General features: G+C 37.9%; 1 protein-coding gene across 1 annotated transcript in view; it reads left to right on the plus strand.

Moving 5' to 3' along the window:
• Positions 1–20,366, plus strand: part of LOC110114653 (proteasome subunit beta type-5) — a 39,838-nt gene extending 19,472 nt beyond the window's left edge. Inside the window, exons 4-8 of the mRNA XM_020847599.2 lie at positions 18,446–18,552; positions 18,688–18,822; positions 18,904–19,007; positions 19,091–19,191; positions 19,952–20,366. Coding sequence (XP_020703258.1) covers positions 18,446–18,552; positions 18,688–18,822; positions 18,904–19,007; positions 19,091–19,191; positions 19,952–20,079 — 575 coding nt within the window. The 3' untranslated portion in view covers positions 20,080–20,366. The remainder of the gene's footprint in view (positions 1–18,445; positions 18,553–18,687; positions 18,823–18,903; positions 19,008–19,090; positions 19,192–19,951) is intronic.
• Positions 20,367–20,651: the final 285 nt, after the last annotated feature.

The raw sequence follows: 20,651 nt of genomic DNA on the forward strand, positions 1-20,651 counted from the left end.
ATGTACTTTTTCCTTTTCTTGAGTCAAATGTAATCCTTATGATGCCTAATGCTAAGTAACCTTGCACACACACACCTTGAAAATTTTTCTGACTGTTTCTTAGAGTTTACTGTTTTTGGTAACATCGGCCGGACCTATATTAATATTGGCCTGGACGATCGGTTCAAAAACAGAAACTCTAACCAGGGCATCATGATTAAGGCAGCCGTCATTAAGCTGATCGGCCCGGACTATATTGTATCGGCCGAGATGATAGGTTCATATCAGAAAGAATCAGCCGCCATGATCTATTTAGGTATTCTTTAATTTAGGATATCATCCAAGACGATATTCTATCGGCCTGGATGATGCAGGAAAATTATGCCTAAATTAATCTGGTAATTATAGAAAGCAATTAAGGCTGATTACACGATCACATCGGCCGGGCCGATCGCAGGATCGGCCGGAACGATGGCGTGGACGATTGACATCGGATTACTTTAATTTAGGGCGATGTCCAGGACGATTTGACTCGGATTTGAACTAATCGGTCAAGACGATATTCTATCGACCTGGACGATATGACCAAAATTACTCTAATCGTCCCAAACTGACCGGGCTGATTGAGAGAAATTTACGTTGATCAGCCAGGCCGATACCCATATCGGCCTGGATGATAAAGTCGGTTTGTATAAAATAAGAGCTATTCCGAAGTTCTTCTATTTAAGAGCTCTTGTTCTTCACTTTGAGAGAACTTGAGTGCTTCTGTCTTGACCTGAGAGAGTCTAAGGAGAGGGAGAGAGAGAGAGAGAGAGAGAGAGAGAGAGAGAGGAACTTGTGAGGGGGAGTTTGTGAGAGGGTTCACAAAGGTTGCTCCAAGCAAGGTTCCAAGTCGTCTTTTCCGTCCTTCGTCATTGGGAGGTTCTTGGGAGGTCTACTTCAGCCATAGTTTAAAATTGCACAATATGAGGCTTGCCTTGAGGCCCGCCTTTGTGCAATTCCAGTAAAAAACGCCTCGATGCTTACGCCTCGAGTTCTTTTTATGAGGCTTGCGCCTCAACTTGGTTCAGGCCCTCCTTGAAGCCCGCCTCGCCTCACTGGCATGAGGCTTACGTCTCACGCTATATATATTAAAACTTACATAAATCTTGAAGTAAATGTCCGACATTGGACTCTATAAAGAGGAAGGGATAGAGCAATTCACCATAATGATGATTAAAATGAAGAACCCCTTGGTGATTACAGTGCTGATGACTTATGAGTTCTTATGTGATATGTCATTGCTATTTATTTTTGGAAATTGGAATTATATGTTAATGAAAAATATAACGGGATTTGGGAAAGATAGAATTTTGAGTTGAACTATATTTCATGTTGTCTTATTATTGAGATATTTTGATTTCACTTAATATCTTATATTTTTATATTTTATATTATTCACTCATTTGTATATAAAAAAATTATCATTTTATGTTTACGCAATCTTTTGATTTTGAGGCTTACGCCTCAAAACGCCTTGAGACTTACGCCTCGCCTCACGAATGAAAAACGCCTCAATACCCGAATACGCAATTTTAAACATTGACTTCAGCAAAAGGTCCGGGTTCTTTGTCCGCTTCAGAAGGAAGCTAAAGGAGTCGGTTCTCTGCCACACCGGGGTTGGTGAAAAGGAGTATGTTGTAAAGGCTTCTCCGCCTAGATGTGGGATGTAAATGAGAGACACTTAGTGCAATACTCGGAGGGTGCCTCCGAGGAGTGGACGTAGGTCAAGATTTGACCGAACCACTATAAATCCGGTGTAATCTTTCTTTGTTTTATTTCCGCACATTTATTTCCTTGTGGTGATATTGGTTTGATTTTTATTTATGCTTGGCTTAAGAAAGATTTTTTAAAAAATACCAATTCACCCCTCCCCCCCTCTTGGTTAGCCTCGGGCTAGTTCGTAAGGGCTTAACATTCCTAACAAACTTTTAGAGAAGAGCGCTAGGGATGAGGAGTTGGGGAAGATCAAGACAGATTTACTGAGTGAAGGTGGTAGCTACTCAGTGGAGGGGGACAGATTGTTGTATCAGGGGAGGTTCGTGATGCCCCGAACCTCAATCCAGCTCCCAAACTTACTCCAGAAATTTCATGGAAGCGTGAATGGGGACCATTCAGGTGTGCAGAAGATCTACAGGAGGTTAACTTCAGAGCTTTACTAGAAGGGAATGCATTGAGATGTAGAAGAGATGGTGGCCAGGTTTGAGATCTGTTAGAGGAACAAATACTTGGCTATGTCGCCAGGGGGACTTCTATAGCTATTGGCGTTACCAGGATGAGTATGGGAGGAGATATCCATGGACTTCATAGATGGGCTGCCTCGTTCAAAAGGCTTCATGGTGATTTTGGTGGTAATAGATAGATTGAGTAAGTATGCTCATTTTATTCCTCTCCGACATTCTTATATCCCGTTGACAGTGACTTCAGCTTTCATTAGAGAGGTGGTCAGATTGCATGGGGTACCGAAATTAATCCCATCAGATAGAGATAAGGTGGTCCTCAACCATTTTTGGAGGGAGTTGTTCATATTACATGGAACAATTTTGAAGAGGAGCACCGCATACCACCCACAGACGGATGGCCAAACGAAAGTGGTCAACATGAGTTTGGAGACCTACTTGACACCCAAGTTATGGGCCAAGTGGCTATCATGGGCGGAGTACTAGTATAACACTTCTTTTCATTCTGCTTCTCAGATGACCCCATTTAAGGTATTGTATGGAAGAGATCCTCTTCGCTTGGTGCACTTTGGGAGTAGCATTACTCCAATTTCTTCAGTGGAGGATTATTTGGGGAAGAGGGATAGAGTGTTAGAGGAGTTGAAGAAACATCTACTGAGAGCTCAACGGATTATGTAGAGACAAGCTAATGGGCATAAGAAGGACATCCAGTTCGAAGTAGGAGAGAGGGTGTTCTTGAAGCTCCGACTATACAGACAGAAAACAGTTGCCAACAAGAGAAATGAGAAGCTTGCTCCAATATACTTTGGACCTTATGTAATATTGGAAAAGATTGGAGCAGTAGCATATCAATTTAAACTATCACTCACGTCGACTATTCATCCGGTTTTCCATGTATCACAGCTGAGAAGAGCCATTGGAGATTATATAGCCAGCTCGAGTTACCGGCAACACTCTTAGAGCTGTAATTCTAGAACTCTTAGAGCTGATGGGGGTTCACTAGAAAGAAGATGGAGCTAACGAAGTGCTAATCAAGTGGAAGAATCTGCTTGATTATGATGCCATGTGGGAACCATACGAGAGGGTGAAACAGCAGATTCCTAGTTTTCACCTTGAGGACAAGGTGTTTCTTTGGGAGGGAGGTATTGTTAGGCATATTCATCCTGAACTGGCCCAGCCGACCTAGAGGCCGGCTTAAGTATACAGGAGGCATAATATGTCCGCCTCCTTTGGAGCTTGCCTCCCACATTAGTGGACCCCACTTGGTGCAAATCGTGGAGAGAGATTTGGGCTGCTACGATGAGAGGGAAATTTTGAATTAGGGAATTATTGTATTAATAGCATGGCTTGTTTAGAGTTAGGATTATGCATGATTATTGTGTTCTTTGGAGTTTTCTCTTGGTGTCTTGGACTCTAGAACTTCTAGAGATTGGGAGAGAACAATCATCCTCTCGAATTGAGGATCAATTGTATCTTGCTTTATGTTTGTCTTGTTTTGGATTTCCCTAATACAATCCACTGCTTTTAGGTTATTTTCATCACGTTCTTGTGTGTTTTCTCGCTGTTTTTATCAATTATTGCTAGGGTTGCTTGCGAACTCAAGTATTTCCTAGGGGTGTCAATTCGGGTCGACGGGTTGGGTTCGGGTCGAATCCAAGTTGACCCGGATCTAAAAGGGTCAACCTGAACCCGCCTGTTTTTGGAAACGGGTTGGACTTGTCAACCTGGATCCGACTCGCGTGGGTTGCTGGGTTGACCCGACCCGACCCGGATTTAGATACAGCACGAGGCGCTAGTGCTTGACCGCGAAGCGCGAGTGCTGGCAGAGTCGTGTGAGGCAACGAGTGGAGTCACGCGCGATAGCGAGCGAAGTCCGCGGGACCGCGCGACAGGCTGGAAGCGGGCGGAGTCCGTTGGACAGCGCAAGTGTGGGAGGAGTCCGCTGGAGTCAGAATCGTGCAAGTGCGACTATGCTAGCGGAGTCATGCGAGGCAGCGGGTGGACTAGCGAGCACGCGACAGCGGGCGGAGTCCGCGGGACTGCGCAAGTGCGGGCGGACTCGCGAGAGTGCGGCAGCAGGCTGAGTCGACGGGATTTTGACTTTCGGGTCATTGGTTGGTTGATTTTGGGTTTCCGGGTCAACCCAAACTCGACCCATTTTTGAAACGGGTCAAAAATCCGAACCCGAACCCGACCCGTTTGCTAATCGTGTCAACCCGAACCTGGATTTTTTTGGGTTGGGTCCGGGACGGGTTTCGGGTTGGGTCAAAAATTGACACCCATAATATTTCCTCTTGGATTACTTGCGAACTCAAGTATTTCCTATCATAATGCTATTATTTGCCGTGTTGTGACTGATGGAATTGGAATACCAGGTGGATTTTGCAAATAGCATTGAGGCATGTGCAACACTCAATCCATTAGTATTACAATTGAATGCTAGTTGAATCTGCTACTCCTTTTGGGAGTCTGCTTTTTGATCAAGTTTAAGACTTGAATATTTCTTTGAGATTATCACTTAAACAAAGTTGAGACTTATTTTTGGTGATTGCTTTCCCTTCGTAATTTTTTCCTCTAATTTTAAAAAATAATCTATAATTGGGTATTCAAAAGGTGCTTGGATTTTGGCTTGTTTCGCTTTCTTAGTTTTGTATTTCTATTTGTTAATTTTAGAATAAGGCCATTGAGTTTCATTGGAATTGATTTTTTTGTATTTTCATTTGTAATTGAAAGTAACTAAAATTTATTAAAGAATTAAAAGTTTGCCACCTATGGATTTGTGTACTTGTTAGAGGATTCTTTGTATCTCACTATATATTTGCATTAGAAACCTTGGACCTAATGATATTCTATGTTAAATTTGGTATTGGGAATTAAGATTGTGGTATGATATCAACTAGAATTGCGCTTCGGTTACGTAGCAAATTAATAATGATATGTTATGTTGGAAAATTTGCAAAAAATAATTCAATGTGCTGCTATATAAACAAGATTAAATGTTAAAAGATATAAATGGGTTTAAAGATGCGATTGAAATCGTGGAAACTTATTCTTTGAACAAGCAGTTGATGTGAACTTCATCTTTGAACAAGTTAATATGAATCTTAATCTAGCTAGATGACAAGAAAATCATCATGATTGAAATAATCATAAAGATTTTATAGATCATATGATAATAAGCTATATGGTAATAATTGATTTGTGGTGTTTGATTTTGATGATATTGTAATGAAATAAAAATTCAAGCTTCGACAATTAACATCCTAAGATTTTTTTAGTTGGGTGATGGATATGTTGACTGAATTTATAATATTAAAAAAAAAATTTTAAGAAGTTATTATCATCTTGTAAACCAAGAAGATTAATCAACATTGCTTTTAAAATTAAGGATGGATTATTGGGATGATGGATTATGATTCATGTTCTGTAGTTTTCATTGGAAGCTTTTTAGTAGCATATTTTAAGGATATATTTGTGTATAATGACTAGAGAAAATCATTTTGCAAATCTTAGAATAATTTTGGTGGTATCATGATAGGAAAAAAATTATTTGAATCTAAAAGAGAGTTGTGTTGCTTTGTCTTTTCTGATATTTTTGGGATTTATGATATCCATCGAAGGAATATTTATTAATCATTACAAAGGAAAAGCAATTAATAACTAGGCAAATGTACTAATATTCTTGTGATTAGATGCTTTTATAGTTTTTATAGAGACTATTATAACACTTGCTTTTGCATGACCATTGTCACCTGTTATCAATTGTTTTAAAAGGGAGAATTTTACAGGACTAAATTTATAGATTATGTGATTTTAGAAATATTGAGAAGATATTACAAATGCACAACAACAACAACAACATCAAGCCTTTGTCGCACTATGTGGGGTCGGCTACGTGTGCTTAAATTATCAGGTTTTAGTAAGGTATTTGAGGTTTCTTATGGTACTTCAGGTGTTGGTTTTGAAGATAATTTACTTCAAGATAGATATCCTATTTTTTATTTTAGTGAGAAGTTAAATAAACCTAAATAAAAGTGTTATATCGATGATTGAGAATTCTATGCAGCATTACATGATTTTAAATAATGGCGAGTCATCCATTACCTCAAAAGTTTGCTCTTTTATTTCAACAATCTGACATTTCAACATCTAAATTTACCAAAAAAAAAAAAAGGAATACAGAGATGATAATTTTGTTTAGTATTTGCAATAGTATACTTTGTTAGGGATATAAAATAACTGACTGATGGATTAAGTAGAATATATGTTATCTTATTTTTGATGAAGATCAAAGTGACATTTATTGACTATATTAAAAAGTATTATGCTACTTGTGAAGATTTAAGGAAATGTTTAATATATTAAATAATGGATCACCCATGCTTAATGAATAATTCATAATTAGAGATGACGATCTTTTTTGGTGAATCTTTTCAATGTATATTCCTTAGTCTCTTTTAAGAGATATCTTATTTTTGAATTTATGTGTTGTTGCAAGTTGCTATGATAAGATAAATTATAACTTCGAAAAAAAGAGAGATTACTGAACAATTTTAAAAATATATTTAGAAAGAATAATATGACAGTGCTGAACTTGCTAAATAATGTAAGTTATAAGAAATAAAATTGGATTGTAAACCTGCTTATTCCTTATAAGCATTGGGAAGATGTTGGTATGGATTATGTGCTTGGAGTGCCACTAATTTTTAGGAACTATCTTTGTAAACTTTCTTAAAATTGTGTAAATTAAGCTCAACCCCAACCACCTATTTATAGGTTTTGATTGGTGCTTGAGAGTTACATAATTGACTGTATACATGACTATATAGAAAATAAGAGAAAAATATATTATTGTTATATAGCTCGATTAGAAGGTTTGATTAGTTGAAGCCATATGTTGAGCTTTGAAGTAGTTGACTTGTGTAAGTGGGATAATTGAGTAGTTGATTAATAGTTTATCTTGAAAAGTTTTGCCTCCTTGAGTAGTCGATAGCATTGAATATATATATATATATATATTTGGAAAATTCATTAAAATAAAGTCAAAAAGTATACAAAGAGTACAACCTAGGGAGTAGCATAAAAAAGAAGCCTCTCTCAAAAAAAGCATAGAAGAAGCAAAACTTCCCAAACATGGATACACTTCATAAAAAAAGAGACAAAAAAAAAAAAAAAAAAGGGAAAAAAAAAAAAAAAAAAAAAAAAAAAAAAAAGTGAAGAACATCTTAACTAGAGTCGTCCCCGCCACCATCCTCCATTTACTTGGTTGATCAGTTATAGGGCCCAAACGTTGAAGTTCCTTAGCAAAACGAGTTAAAGATACTCTATCTTTCCTTGTACCATATCTACTAGGATGCAGGAGGAAAGCTTCAGTGGAAAACTTGAAAGGTATGTTGGAGAGATCCCCCTCTAGATGTATCAACTTGCTTGGATGGTTCACTAACATCCTCACATGCAGAAGGCAATGAAGGGGGAGTAGCCTTATGCCCATGAATACCAACAATGGATTTCTTCTTCTTTTGTCTCCTAGATTTTCTTGTAGTAACTAGACTCCACGGCCCATAGCATTCAGGATTTTCCCCATGTTTCTGACTAGGCTTGATGGATGAATGAGAGTGCTCAATTTCCAAAAGGGGTGATTGGAGGGTAGGTTTGATCAAGGAGGATGACTTGGGGTCATTAATGATGAGGGGGTCGCAGCAAGAGAGGTTGCGGCTGACCTTTGGCAAATAGGTGGACTTTTACAAAATTTAGCTAAACTAGCTTAAGGTTGAAGTGAAAGCTGCATGGAGGATTGAGGAGCATTGGGACAATGACTAAGTTTGTGCCCAACAAAGCCACATTGAAAGTAAAGGTGAGCAATCCCCTCATACTCGGCCCTTTGGAAAAACTTGCCATGAAGCCTAGGAATCCAAACTCTGAGAGGAAGCTTGGCACCAAGATCCAACCTCACGCAAACACGAGCATAAGCATTTCTCCCCCAAGAATTTGTTTGAGCATCAACCCATAAAGTTTATCCAAAGAAAAAAGCTATCCGAGCAAGGTTGGTGTTGCCCCAATATATTAGAGGCAAGTGAAGCAAAAGAATCCAAATAGGAGAAGAAAGGCCTACCATTGATTAGGGAGAGAAGGAAGAAGACCAACGATCTAAACCAATAATAAACCCACCAACCCACTGTCATCGCATAAGGACTGCATCTTGTGCATCGACAGTTTCAAAGAGGCAAATGAAATAATCCGCGGAGATGGAAAGGAGCTGAAAATCTCCAAACATTGACCATTTGCATTTCAATTCATTGAACAACACAAAAAAGGCAATTTTTATCCAATAAGTTCGCCAACAAGTCCTCTTTCAAGCCTAACTAAGTTGGGATGGACTCCATATTCACACTGAATTACTGTCATCTGACATAACCGTCTCCGTAGAAACATCATCAATTTTGAAAACTTTTAACTTATTCCATGCAGAGGGGAGGTTACGTGCAGGTTTGTGACCATAAGGATGCTTGGGGGACTGTTGGAAGGAAGCAGCTTGGCCATTTGAGCAAGCAGTTTTTGAAGAGGCATTTGAACAAACACATGCTGTGTGGTTTGCAGATTAGAAAAAAACATGAATGGTTGCTTCTGGTGGAGTTACACTTGCAAACAAACTCAGATCAAATTGTGGAATCCAAAGGATCGTTCAAATCCAAACATTCATTTGCAATATCTGCTTCAGAATTCCTTTATTCGACTGCAATATGAGCAGCTGGTTCAACACTGCCTTGCGAGACAACCAACTCAGTAGGAACTTTCAGAGGGTCAGAAATGAAAGGTTCAAAGTCAGACGGACTTGCCTAGGTTTGAACGGAACCGCGTGAGGCCCAGCCCACATGGCGATTATATTCAATCTCCCCAGATTGCATGATCGGGATGCATTCGGACGTCAGTTCGCAAACAGAAAGGTCCAGGAAATGGTGAATAGGCGAAGACTCCTATTGACTTGCAAAATGGGAATCGAACGGGACTGGGTGGACGTCCTCTAATTAGTCGGATGAAACAACAACAGCTGAACTTTCAGTAAAATCAGTTGCTTGGTCAGCCATCAAGGCCTGAATGCAGAATTTAGAGTCCTTGCCTTCCAATACCTTCCAGAAATTGCCTTGCCTTGAAGCTTTCCTATCGCCACCACCCTTGCCGGAGTAGGGAGAAGACCGACAGGCACTCCTCACCATATTTTTTTCTTCAATTGAGCTACATCCCATCGACTACTATGTAAGCTTTAGCATTGACATTATATATAGTTGTCGTCAGGGCCGACTTTTAGGCTTTATTCACCCACTTGGACGTGTTCTTTAATGATAGTCACCTACTTAAGATGAGTTCTTGTAAGTTAATGAGAATGAAATTAAGTAAATCAAATTAACTTGGTTTAAACGGACTTGATTTATCTTGAACCATTTCATATTAACTTGAATAGAATTTTTTTGGATATGTGGACATATTTATTTCCTCGAGTCTCTTATATTTTTAGAGGTTTACTGTAAAAAATAAGATAATATATATTTATTATTAATTAATCATTAAACCTTAATAAATATTTATTTTAATGTTGGATATTAGTCGATCATTTTGATGTTGACTTTTGATGTTGTCCTTTTGTACAGTTCATATAATATTTTTCCTTCAATAGAGAGATCATTACTTCGTATTCATATACTTTTTTTCTTTGATTCTTTATTCATCTGAGTTTGAGTTCAACGAAACTTCATATCTGTCAAGAATGGAGTTTCCGAAGGATATGACTAAAATCTCTTAAGAAAATATTATTGCTAGCCTGTTTGATAAGTACAATAAAGAAGAGTTAAAATTGAAGAGATGAAGGCTAGCGTGTTTGATAAGGGCGAGATTCAAGAACTCATATCTTTATTGAAGCCTCTATTTGACTAGAATATTTCTTCTCCTACTGCCAAATGAGATGCTAACTTGATAGTGATTGATCTTCCCCAATTTGAAGTTAGACAGGGGATACAAGGTAAATTTTTTTCTTAATAAAAATTTATTTTAATAAATTTTCTAGATTTGATTTTATGGAGTACATTTTTAATGTTGTCCTTTTCTTGATAAGCAAACTCTTAGGTTAGATTCCTATTGCTGATTCTTTTACTTGCCAAGAGCTTTCAGGAAAGAGAATAGAAATCAGTCAAGTGGTCAATCCATTAGAGGCTAATACCGTTTAGTTTCCCATATAAGATCGATTGGAAATGCCACTCGGAAATTCAAATCGAAGAAGTTGAAGAAGAAGAGATCATGGAGGTCGAGGATGTCTATATGGTGCGGCATAACAATATGCCGCCCCCCATATGAGTTTACCAACGACACCGTGAGATTGGATCTATTGGTGCTGGAGTTACTACAACAACAACAACAACAACATCAAGCCTTTATCCCACTACGTGGGGTCGGCTACATGAATCCTTTTTCTCCATTGTGTTCTATTAAAAGTCAAATTCTCATTTAAACCTAATAAAGAAAGGTCATTCCTAATATTTTCTAACCAAGTCTTTTTAGGTCTACCCCTACCTTTCTTAACATAAGTCAAATCTAATACCTCTACTCTCCTGACCGGGTCATCGAAAGGCCGTCGTTTTATGTGACCAAACCATCTAAGGCGACTCTCTCTAATTTTATCTTCTACTGGAGCTACTCCAACCTTTTCACGTATATGCTCATTTCGTATCCTATCTCTAAGGGTAAAGCCACTCATCCACCTGAGCATTCTCATCTCTGCCACACTTAACTTAGTATTATGCTTCTCTTTTAATGGCCAACATTCGGCACCATAAAGCATTGCAGGCCTCACTACCATCTTATAGAATTTTCCTTTAAGTTTGAGGGGTACATTTCTATCACATAACAAGCCCGATGCATTCCTCCACTTCAACCATCCAACTTGAATTCTGCTGATAATATCCCCATCTATTTCACCATCACTTTGAACAATTGATCCAAGATATCTAAAACGTGTACTCTTATTAATGACTTGATCGCCCAAAGTCACAATCCCTTCAGTAGGTTTATTACTACTAAAATTACACTCCATATATAACGTGTACTCTTATTGGTGCTGGAGTTACTGCCCGTCCTAAAAAAACAAGCACAATATGATTAAGCAGAAGGTCCAAGTTCCTCATTAGGAGAATGAACGAGAGGAGGAATCGGAGGATAACCCTTCATTTGCTAAATCCACAACATTGGCATAGGCGTAGAAGAAAATATGATGCCAAATGAAATAGATAGATAAATAATCTGCTCAATTAAATGCCAAGATAATAAAGATGTTGTTATAAATGTTCGTGATGATATGGTTGTTGCAAACTGCTAGGAAATACTTGGATTTCCCAAGTAAACCCTAAGGATCTTGAAAAAAAAAACAACGAGAACGATCCACAATTCCAATGAAAAGAATGGAAAAATAGTAGTTTTTATTGCAATAATCAAACTAACGAAAGAAAATAACAAGATACAATTGATCCTCAATTCGAGAGGAGGATCTATTTCTCCCAATCCCTAGATGCCACTAGAGCCCAAGTCACCAAATTCCATGAACGAAATCAGCCATAATAATTTGCATAGCCCTAAATCTAATCATCTCTTCCTATTTAAGACATACAATTAAAAAAAAAAAATGTAAACAACAAATACCCAAACAGCCCTCCCCTAATTCCCTCATATTCCCTTAATTATTTTCCTCCCAAACCAACCCTCAAATCATCCCATAAATTTGCCCTCTTCAATTAGCAAACATTTCCTAATTAATTCCCCCCAAATTTGCTACTAAATATGTCCTCTTCAATTAGAAAATATTTCATAATTAATCCTGAATAAATCAGCCCCTATATGTGCTCTCTTCAATTAGGAAATATTTCTTAATTAATTCCTTTTGATTAAGAACATTCCTAAATAACTCCCTCTTGATTAGTAAAATTTCTAATTCCTTTCCAATCAAATTTGGCCGGTCTATCAATACTCCCCTCCCAAAGTGTCACTTTGTCCTCAAGGTGGAACAGAGGAAACTGTTGTTGAAGCATTTGACTAATAACACTAGACTGAAAATGGACTGATATTGGGTTGAATGATCCCTGCCTCCAGCATCTCCTTCCCCAATCAATCTCTTGATCTCATCATTCTGGATTTGAGGATAACGATACGGATGAACACTCATAGGTGAGACTATTTCCTTCAAGATGATAACATGCTCATGTTCCCGTGGAGGTTAAAATCCTTGAGGTGGCTAAAAAATCTTGCTAAATTACTGAATCAAGGGTTGCACTGAAAGAGGAACACCCCCTCCCTCCTCCAATTTGATTCCCTCCAGCCTGTGTCGTCCCACCAGATGACCTTCCTCCACCTCTTGTATACTCCTCGCCATGGTTTTAAGTGATACCATGACTTTGGAGAGCCCTACATCTCCTCTTATCACTACTCTTCTCACTTCGACCACTAGCTTCATCGTCAATGCCCCGCAGTAGACCTTGGTGTCTCCCAAGGTCTGCATCCACTTCATTCTTAGGATAACATCAGTGCTCTCTAACTCCAATTGGAGAAAATCCTCCCTCACATGAACCCCATGTATGGTCAAAACTACACCTCTACAGATCCCCTGGCCCGTCTCCACCTTCCATGTACCCATCATCACTCTATAACATCCTGTATCCACCAATTTCACCTCCAATTGGTTCACAATTTTGTTTGAGATGAAATTGTGGGTAGCTCCACTATCAATCAACACGACCACCTACCTCTCTACTATTTCCCCCTTGACCTTCATGGTATGATTTGGAGTGAATCATACTACTGAATTCAGGGAGACCTCCGCCACATTCAGATGCAGCTTTTCCTCCATCTCTCTCTCTCTCCCTCACTCTCACCTCCTTCAGTTTTCTCATCATCATGGACGATGAGAACTTGAAGAGGTTGGTCCCTACACCTGTGCCTTGGAGTATACTTCTTATCACATCTGAAGCATAGTCCTTCACCCTCTTCTCCTGCATCTCTTTCTCTATCAGTCTTTTGAAGTTGCCCCAACTTCCTCCTATTGGCTTCTACCTGGTTACCTCTCGAAGATGGCCTGTTGTAGGATCCTTGGGTGCTAGAAGAGTGGTAGTCATCTTAGAAGAGTCACCTGAACTATTGCTTCTAGCTTCCCTCTCTTAGTACCTATGATCTTCCACCAATTGGGCCAGCTCCATTGCCTCTCCCAAGTCACGAGGCGTCATGACTCTTACTGTGGCTCTGATCTCAAATTTGAGTCCCTTCATGAACTTACCCTCCAAAGAAGCCTCCGATAGTTGCTCCACTCGATTGGCCAAGTGTTTAAATCTCTTGTGATAGTATGCTATTGATCCGTTCTGCACTAGTGCAAAGAACTGCTCATAGAAGTCCCCTCCCCTGCCGGTTCAAAAACGTTTCAATAAGCATTCATTGAATTCCCTCCAACTCTATATGGGTCTCCTCTGATCCCTCTAATGGTACCAAGACAACACCTTCCCCTCCAAACATAACTCTGTTGCCGCAAATTTCTTCTCCTCAGTCAGCCCATTGACGGAGAAATACCTCTCCACCTTGTATATCCACCCTTGTGCATCCTCCCCTTAAAAATGGGCATATTCAACTTCCATACCTTTTTTAGCCCCATTTCTCCGTTTTCCTTCATAAATTCCCCTTTCCCAAGTGCTAGACTCTCCCCAAGTCTCCCGATCTTTCCTTTACCGCTCGTACCCAAACCCTTTTTCACTTTCTCCTCTCCTCCCTTCAAATCAGATTCCCTACTACCATAATCTCCATCTTTTCTTTCCCAACCAGCACCCCTTGATTCCTGCCCCCCATAACCATGCCTATCCATACTTTCTACCTCTCCTCCTTGATTTCCACCTCATTGTCCCTCCTACGATATTCAGAATTCATCGTTCTTCCCACTGGTCCTTTTTGCCTCCGTTGCCGCCTTTTGAATTTGATTTTTCAATATCTTCTTCATCATCTCATGAAGATTGGAAACATTGTCTTCCACGAATGAAATTTGATCTTCCACTGTTACTTTTATTTGGCTCATCTCCCCTTCAAGGCGTTCCTCCAACGTATCTAGCTTCTTGGTCACCATCAATTCCCGAAATTTTTGTAGGTTAAAAAATATGAATTTTAACCAAAAAAATAGAAAAAAATCCCTTCCTTCAGTTGAAAATAATTTCTGGTTTTCTAGAAAATAGCCCACAAACAATATCAAAATTTGCTCTGATACCAATTTGTTAGGAAATACTTGGAGTTCCCAAGTAAACCCTAATGATCTTGATAAAAACAACGAGAACGATCCACAAATCAAATAAAAAGAACAGAAAAATAGTAGTTTTTATTGCAATAATCAAACTAACGGAAGAAAACAACAAGATACAATTGATCTTTAATTTGAGAGGAGGATCTATCTCTCCCAGTCCTTAGACGTCGCTAGAGCCCAAGTCACCAAACTCCAAGAATGAAATCAGCTACAATAATTTGCATAACCCTCACCCTAATTCTTTCTTCCTATATATAGCATTGTTTAAATTGCGCAATATGAGGATCGCTTTGAGGTCCTCCTCAGCGCAATTCTAGTGAAAAATGCCTCGAGTTTTACGCCTATAGCTTTTTAATGAGGCTCGCCTCGCCTGACTAGCGTGAGGCTTACACCTCATCCTATTTGTATATGTTTTTTGTTAAAACTAGCATAAATCACGCCTTCATGCACATTTGAGCGCAACTTCCTCTCGATTGCCTCTATCTCCAACCAACGGCCTTCACCGCAGCAAACACTGTTGTAGCCGTCACCGACAATCACTTTAAAGTTGCACACCACCACCTTAAAAGCATTAATCTCATATTTATGTTGATGAAAATATTTCTAAAAGATTAACATGATTGAAATAAATTAAAAAGAAACATATTGGGAGGCATTCGACTCTACCGAATGAGGCAGGGGATAAACCAATTTGTTTTAGCGACAACTCAAAAAAAGATCACCTCATTGATGACAGTGTAGATGATTCCTAAGTTGTCAACTATTTCAACTTTTATTAGGAATTAAACGTAAATGAGTAGAAAATTGGGAAAGAAGATATTTGGATTTGAACTTGATGTTATATGATAATTTTATGCAATTTCTATATTTAATATTGATTTCTCTTATAATATTTGGATTTTAATTCTATTTCACACAATTTATCACTTGTCACTTTATATCTTGTGCAATTTTTTGTTTCATATGTATGTCAATTTGTTAATTCATAATTCAATAGGAAGTTAATATATCATCATTTAACATATTATTTAGATATTATATAAAAAATCACTTTTGACATTTATTATCAGTTTAAGCAATTTTTTTATTTATTTTGAGGCTTACGCCTCAAAATGCCTTGAGCTTACGCCTCACCTCTTGAACAAAAAACGCCTCAATACCCAATTGCGCAATTTTAAACATTGATTTAAAGTTAACAACTAAACAACAAATACCCAAACAGCCCTCTCCTAATTCCTTCATATTCCCTTAATTATTTTCCTGCCAAATCAGCCCTCAAATCATTCCATAAATCTGCCCTTCTTCAATTAAAAAATATTTCATATTAATCTCCCCCACCTAAAATAACCCCCTAAATATGTCCTCTTCAATTAGGAAACATTTCTTAATTAATCCCCTCTAAATCAGGTCCTACATATGCTTTCTTCAATTAGGAAATATGTCCTAATTAATTCCTTTTGATTAAGAACCTTCCTAAACAACTCCCTCTTCATTAGAAAATTTTCTAATTCCTACCATCAAATTTGACCGTTCTATCAATACTCCTCTCCCAAAGTGCTACCTTGTCCTCAAGGTGGAACAAAAGGAAACTGTTCCTGAAGCATTTGACTAGTAACACTGGAATAAAAAATGGACTGATACTGGATCGAATGATCCCTACCTCCAGCATCTCCTTGATCAATCTCTCCATTTGAACCTTCTGGATTTGAGGATAATGATATGGATGAACACTGATAGTTGTTTGTCTTCCATCATCTTTAATCATTTTTCAAGTTCACCAAAATGAGCCTTAGAGAACTCGAAGAGTAGAAGCTTGAAGAGGCGCCATAATTATAGCAAGGGGCCTTCATGGTAGAAGAGATACAATTTTGGAGATGGATTTTGATCGACTATTTCAAAGAAGTCAATTATCAACACATAAATTGTTAGCTGCATAGATTAGAAAAAGGACAATGTGATATGAATTTATTAATGATATCGTATCATAGATCATTTTGACCAAATGTTGCTATGATGTTTAGGGCTAAAGAAGTTGATAAAGTCATAGTCAAAGTTCATGAAGTACCGTGTGGCGCACACCAATTAGGTTAAAAAATGTCCATAAAAAAAGGCTAGTATTGGTCATTGATGATGAAAGATTGTATCGAGCATGCTAAAAGATGCCATGAATGTCAAGTCCATGGTAATGCCTTACATCAACAGTCTAATTCGTTGTGCATCTTGGCCATTTGAATATTGGGGTACGAAAAACATTTGGAAGAAGTTCTTCTTTTGAATGGTCTCAACTAACTAGACCACGGAGACTTACAATGGAGTCGCATTTGGTAACAGGTGAATAGGAAGCGACAACTGCCTCTCACCACATCGGTCATTGTCTTGTTTTTGATTGCGTAGTTGCGCAGCATAGGGACAAGATCTTTGTTGTTTAGCAGATTTTCTCCAATTATAATAATTTCTCCTGTTATCCCTTTGACTTGTAGGACGACTTCTCTAGTCCTTAAGAAATTATCGATTTTTTCCTCCCAAATAGCTTCTTTCCTTTCTACTGGCCGAAACAGAGGCGTCATTATATTGTATTCTTCAGTATTTATATGACTGTTGGTTGGTTCTAGCAACTGGTTAACATAATCGTTTGCTACAGGCCAAGTGCTTATTGAAAAGATCCCTCTTGTAGACTTTGGGTGAGAGCTGCTCGGCGATTGTCGAGTCTTAAATTTTAACATCAAGCATGTCCTTTTGAAACCAAGTAATGAAATTCCTTGGTGAATTTAGTGACCTTTGCGCACTGGTAAATTGTATCATGAACATTCTTTTAAACCTGGTGAATGAAGTAATAACATAGAGTGACATATGCAAGAATCACCTTCAAGGTGATTCTATGATGATAGTGATAGCATACACTTCAATGCATTGGTGTATCCAATAAGTGGCTTACTCAAAGTAGGTGATGTGGTTGGCGAGATCTGTCTTTATGATGAAGTGCCAAAGTCGATCCTTCATTGTCTCTATGGTAGGATTCATTAACTTCTGGAGTAGAGGTTAAGGTTTTAGCACTTAAAAGTTTGCTCCTTTCAATAGAATCAAAGGACCTCTCAAACAATTCTACTATAAAAGTGGTTCTTGGAATCCTCTCTAAGGCTCCTTCAAATCCTCTCCTTCTTGAATGAAAGTCATCTTCTCATTGAATTCAGAGTGTTAAATAGTTTCGTGTGTTCGATTCTCCATATTTGACAGATTCTTCATCTCTTGACTACCTATTTATAGGTTTGGATTGAGGCTTGAGCATTACATAATTGGCTATACAAGGAATAAGAGAAAATGTAATAATTGTGTAGCTTGATTGGAATGTCCGACTAGATGAAGTCATCTCCCGAGTTTTGAAGAAGTTGTTGACTTGAGTAAGTGGGATAGCTGAGTAGTTGATCAATAGTTTATCTTGAGAACTTGGATGAGTTTCTTGATGATAATTACCAGCTTAAGATGAGTTCTCTGATAAGTCAATGAGTATGACAGAGTAGAAGTTTGCTTGTATGAATCGGCTTGATTTTTCTTGAGTTGGATTCCCTCAGCTAGAACACTATTTTTTGGATATTTGAATATGCAATGCACTTGTTATTTTAATGTTATTATGCAATTGCTCAGTTTACTCCTAGCAAATTGAACATTATTTAATTTTTACATGTTTTGATTTCAGAGTTGTTCGAGTTTAGTTTGTACCATGTGCACTTGTATGTGCTATGTTTCATTTTTCTTTTAAAATGGGTGTTGCATTTAATAAGTGCTGACCAAAGCAGAAGCAGCTTACCAAAGGATATTATATGCAATGTTGATATTGTCATGGCCAATGTTTATTGCCGACCCAATAAAAGTCTAATAAAATCTGCATTGCTATAGATCTACTGAAAATATTTCTTCTGTCTTACTTTTTTTTTTACAGCTTCACAAACCGTGAAGAAAATAATTGAGATAAACCCTTACATGATTGGCACAATGGCCGGGGGTGCTGCAGATTGTCAATTTTGGCATAGAAACTTGGGGATCAAGGTGGTTTTTGTTCTTAATGTTTAATCATGCCATAATATACCGTGAATTCTGTTTTTTTTTTTCCCTATAGAATTGAAAACTATATATGTTGGAAAAAGAGAAATCTGTTGACCTTTCCTCATTGTTGTTGTTCAGTGCCGTCTACATGAACTAGCAAACAAAAGAAGGATTTCCGTGACAGGTGCTTCTAAGCTTTTGGCAAACATTCTGTACTCATACCGTGGAATGGGCCTTTCAGTTGGGACCATGATTGCTGGATGGGATGAAACGGTGTGATATCTTCATCTTCATGGTCATACTAATGCTCATTTGTTATCATCTTTCTAACATGTGCTTCTATGTGGATCCTAGGGCCCAGGATTATATTATGTTGACAGTGAAGGAGGTAGGCTGAAGGGAAAACGATTTTCTGTTGGATCTGGTTCACCATATGCATACGCTGTACTTGACAGCGGGTAAAAAATTCTATATATATCCTTGATCAAGCTCCATCCCAAAACAAAACGGATTCTGTTTTTTGATTTATTTGCTGCATTAGGTACCGATTTGACTTGTCAATTGAAGAAGCAGCAGAGCTTGCTCGTCGTGCAATTTATCATGCGACTTTTCGTGATGGAGCAAGTGGTGGAGTTGCTAGCGGTATGTTTTATTTCCGCTATTCTTTATTTTCACACTTTAATGCTATAAAAAGCTAACCATTAGAATTTGTATAATTTCTGCCAAATCAGTCACTTCAGTGCCATAATATTAGTAGCATCGGAAGATTTTCTAAACTTGATTGAATAATGATTCCACATATAATCTAAGCATGCCTGAGATTATCTTATGGTCCTTGTTATGCATTTTTGTTGTGGTGTGCTCTCATTTGCAACTGAATATGTAATTATATGTGCATATTTGTTGTTAGATCATCTCCAACTGAACGCCAAATATGTGTATGGTGTTGTTTGGTCGCTCCAACCGAACGTCAAGTCTTCCACTATTTGCTCGTGAGTAAACAGTGCAACGCCAATATAGGCGTCGCACCGTTCACAAACGTCATTTTTGTGTCTCAACAGGATTTGCCGAAGAAACGTGCCAAAGAGGAGAAAAGACCATTATCTTCACTGAAGCCCATAAAATGGAGTTAAATTGGAGAAGAATCACGGCATTTTTGTATTTTTGGAGGGAAAAAATGAGATTTTCGTTTGGAGATGCTCTTAGAGTCAAAGTTTGTTTTTGTAGTAATATAATAATAATAATAATAATAATAATAATAATAATAATAATAATAATAATAATAATAATGGATCTTTTACTGGACAAAAATATAAATATTGATGCATCGAAATCCAGTAGATTTGTGTTCAATGCTAAGGTCCTTGGTTGCATTGTTGCTTATCTAACCTCTATATTACAGTTTATTATGTTGGGCCTGATGGTTGGAAGAAGCTTTCTGGGGATGACGTTGGCGAGCTGCACTACAAGTACTACCCAGTTGTCACGTCCTCTGTGGAGCAGGAAATGGCCGAAGCACCAGTGGCTTAGAGATTCATTTTATTCAGATTCAGATCCCTGCTCCACTTACTGTTACCATATCTATTGCAGCTCACTTAAAAGGAGTTTGAAATTTACACAATTTGAAACTTGAGAACTATAAGAAACTGAAACCTGTTTCTAATTTTTATATGATTCAATGCTCCAACTACCTTTTTATGACATCTTTCCATCAGTAAAATTGTTTCACTTATCATTTCCCAGTTATAGTGTTTCATCTTGCATGTGTCATTACTAGAAGCTATAACTTTTCAATCGAATAACATCATTGTACTTCAGACTGGCATATGATTTTTTCTGGCCTTTTTTTCAGTAACTTTACACATGACCATTCTGGCCTAGCCACTCGGCTAAAACTTGAATTTGTAGTGTTTTTAATTTCGCTTTAACCTCACGTGATGTAACGAGGAAATTAATGGACGGACTTCGGTCTAATTACACGCTGAAGGGAGAAAGGTCATGTTCTTTTAAATCCTTTTAAATAAACAATATTTAAGGTTTTATTTGGAATAATTTTTTTACAGTTTTATTTTTCAGATTGTAATTATATTTTTTATTTGATC

Source organism: Dendrobium catenatum, unplaced genomic scaffold, assembly GCF_001605985.2.
Source record: "Dendrobium catenatum unplaced genomic scaffold, ASM160598v2 fragScaff_scaffold_917, whole genome shotgun sequence".
NCBI lineage: Eukaryota > Viridiplantae > Streptophyta > Magnoliopsida > Asparagales > Orchidaceae > Dendrobium > Dendrobium catenatum.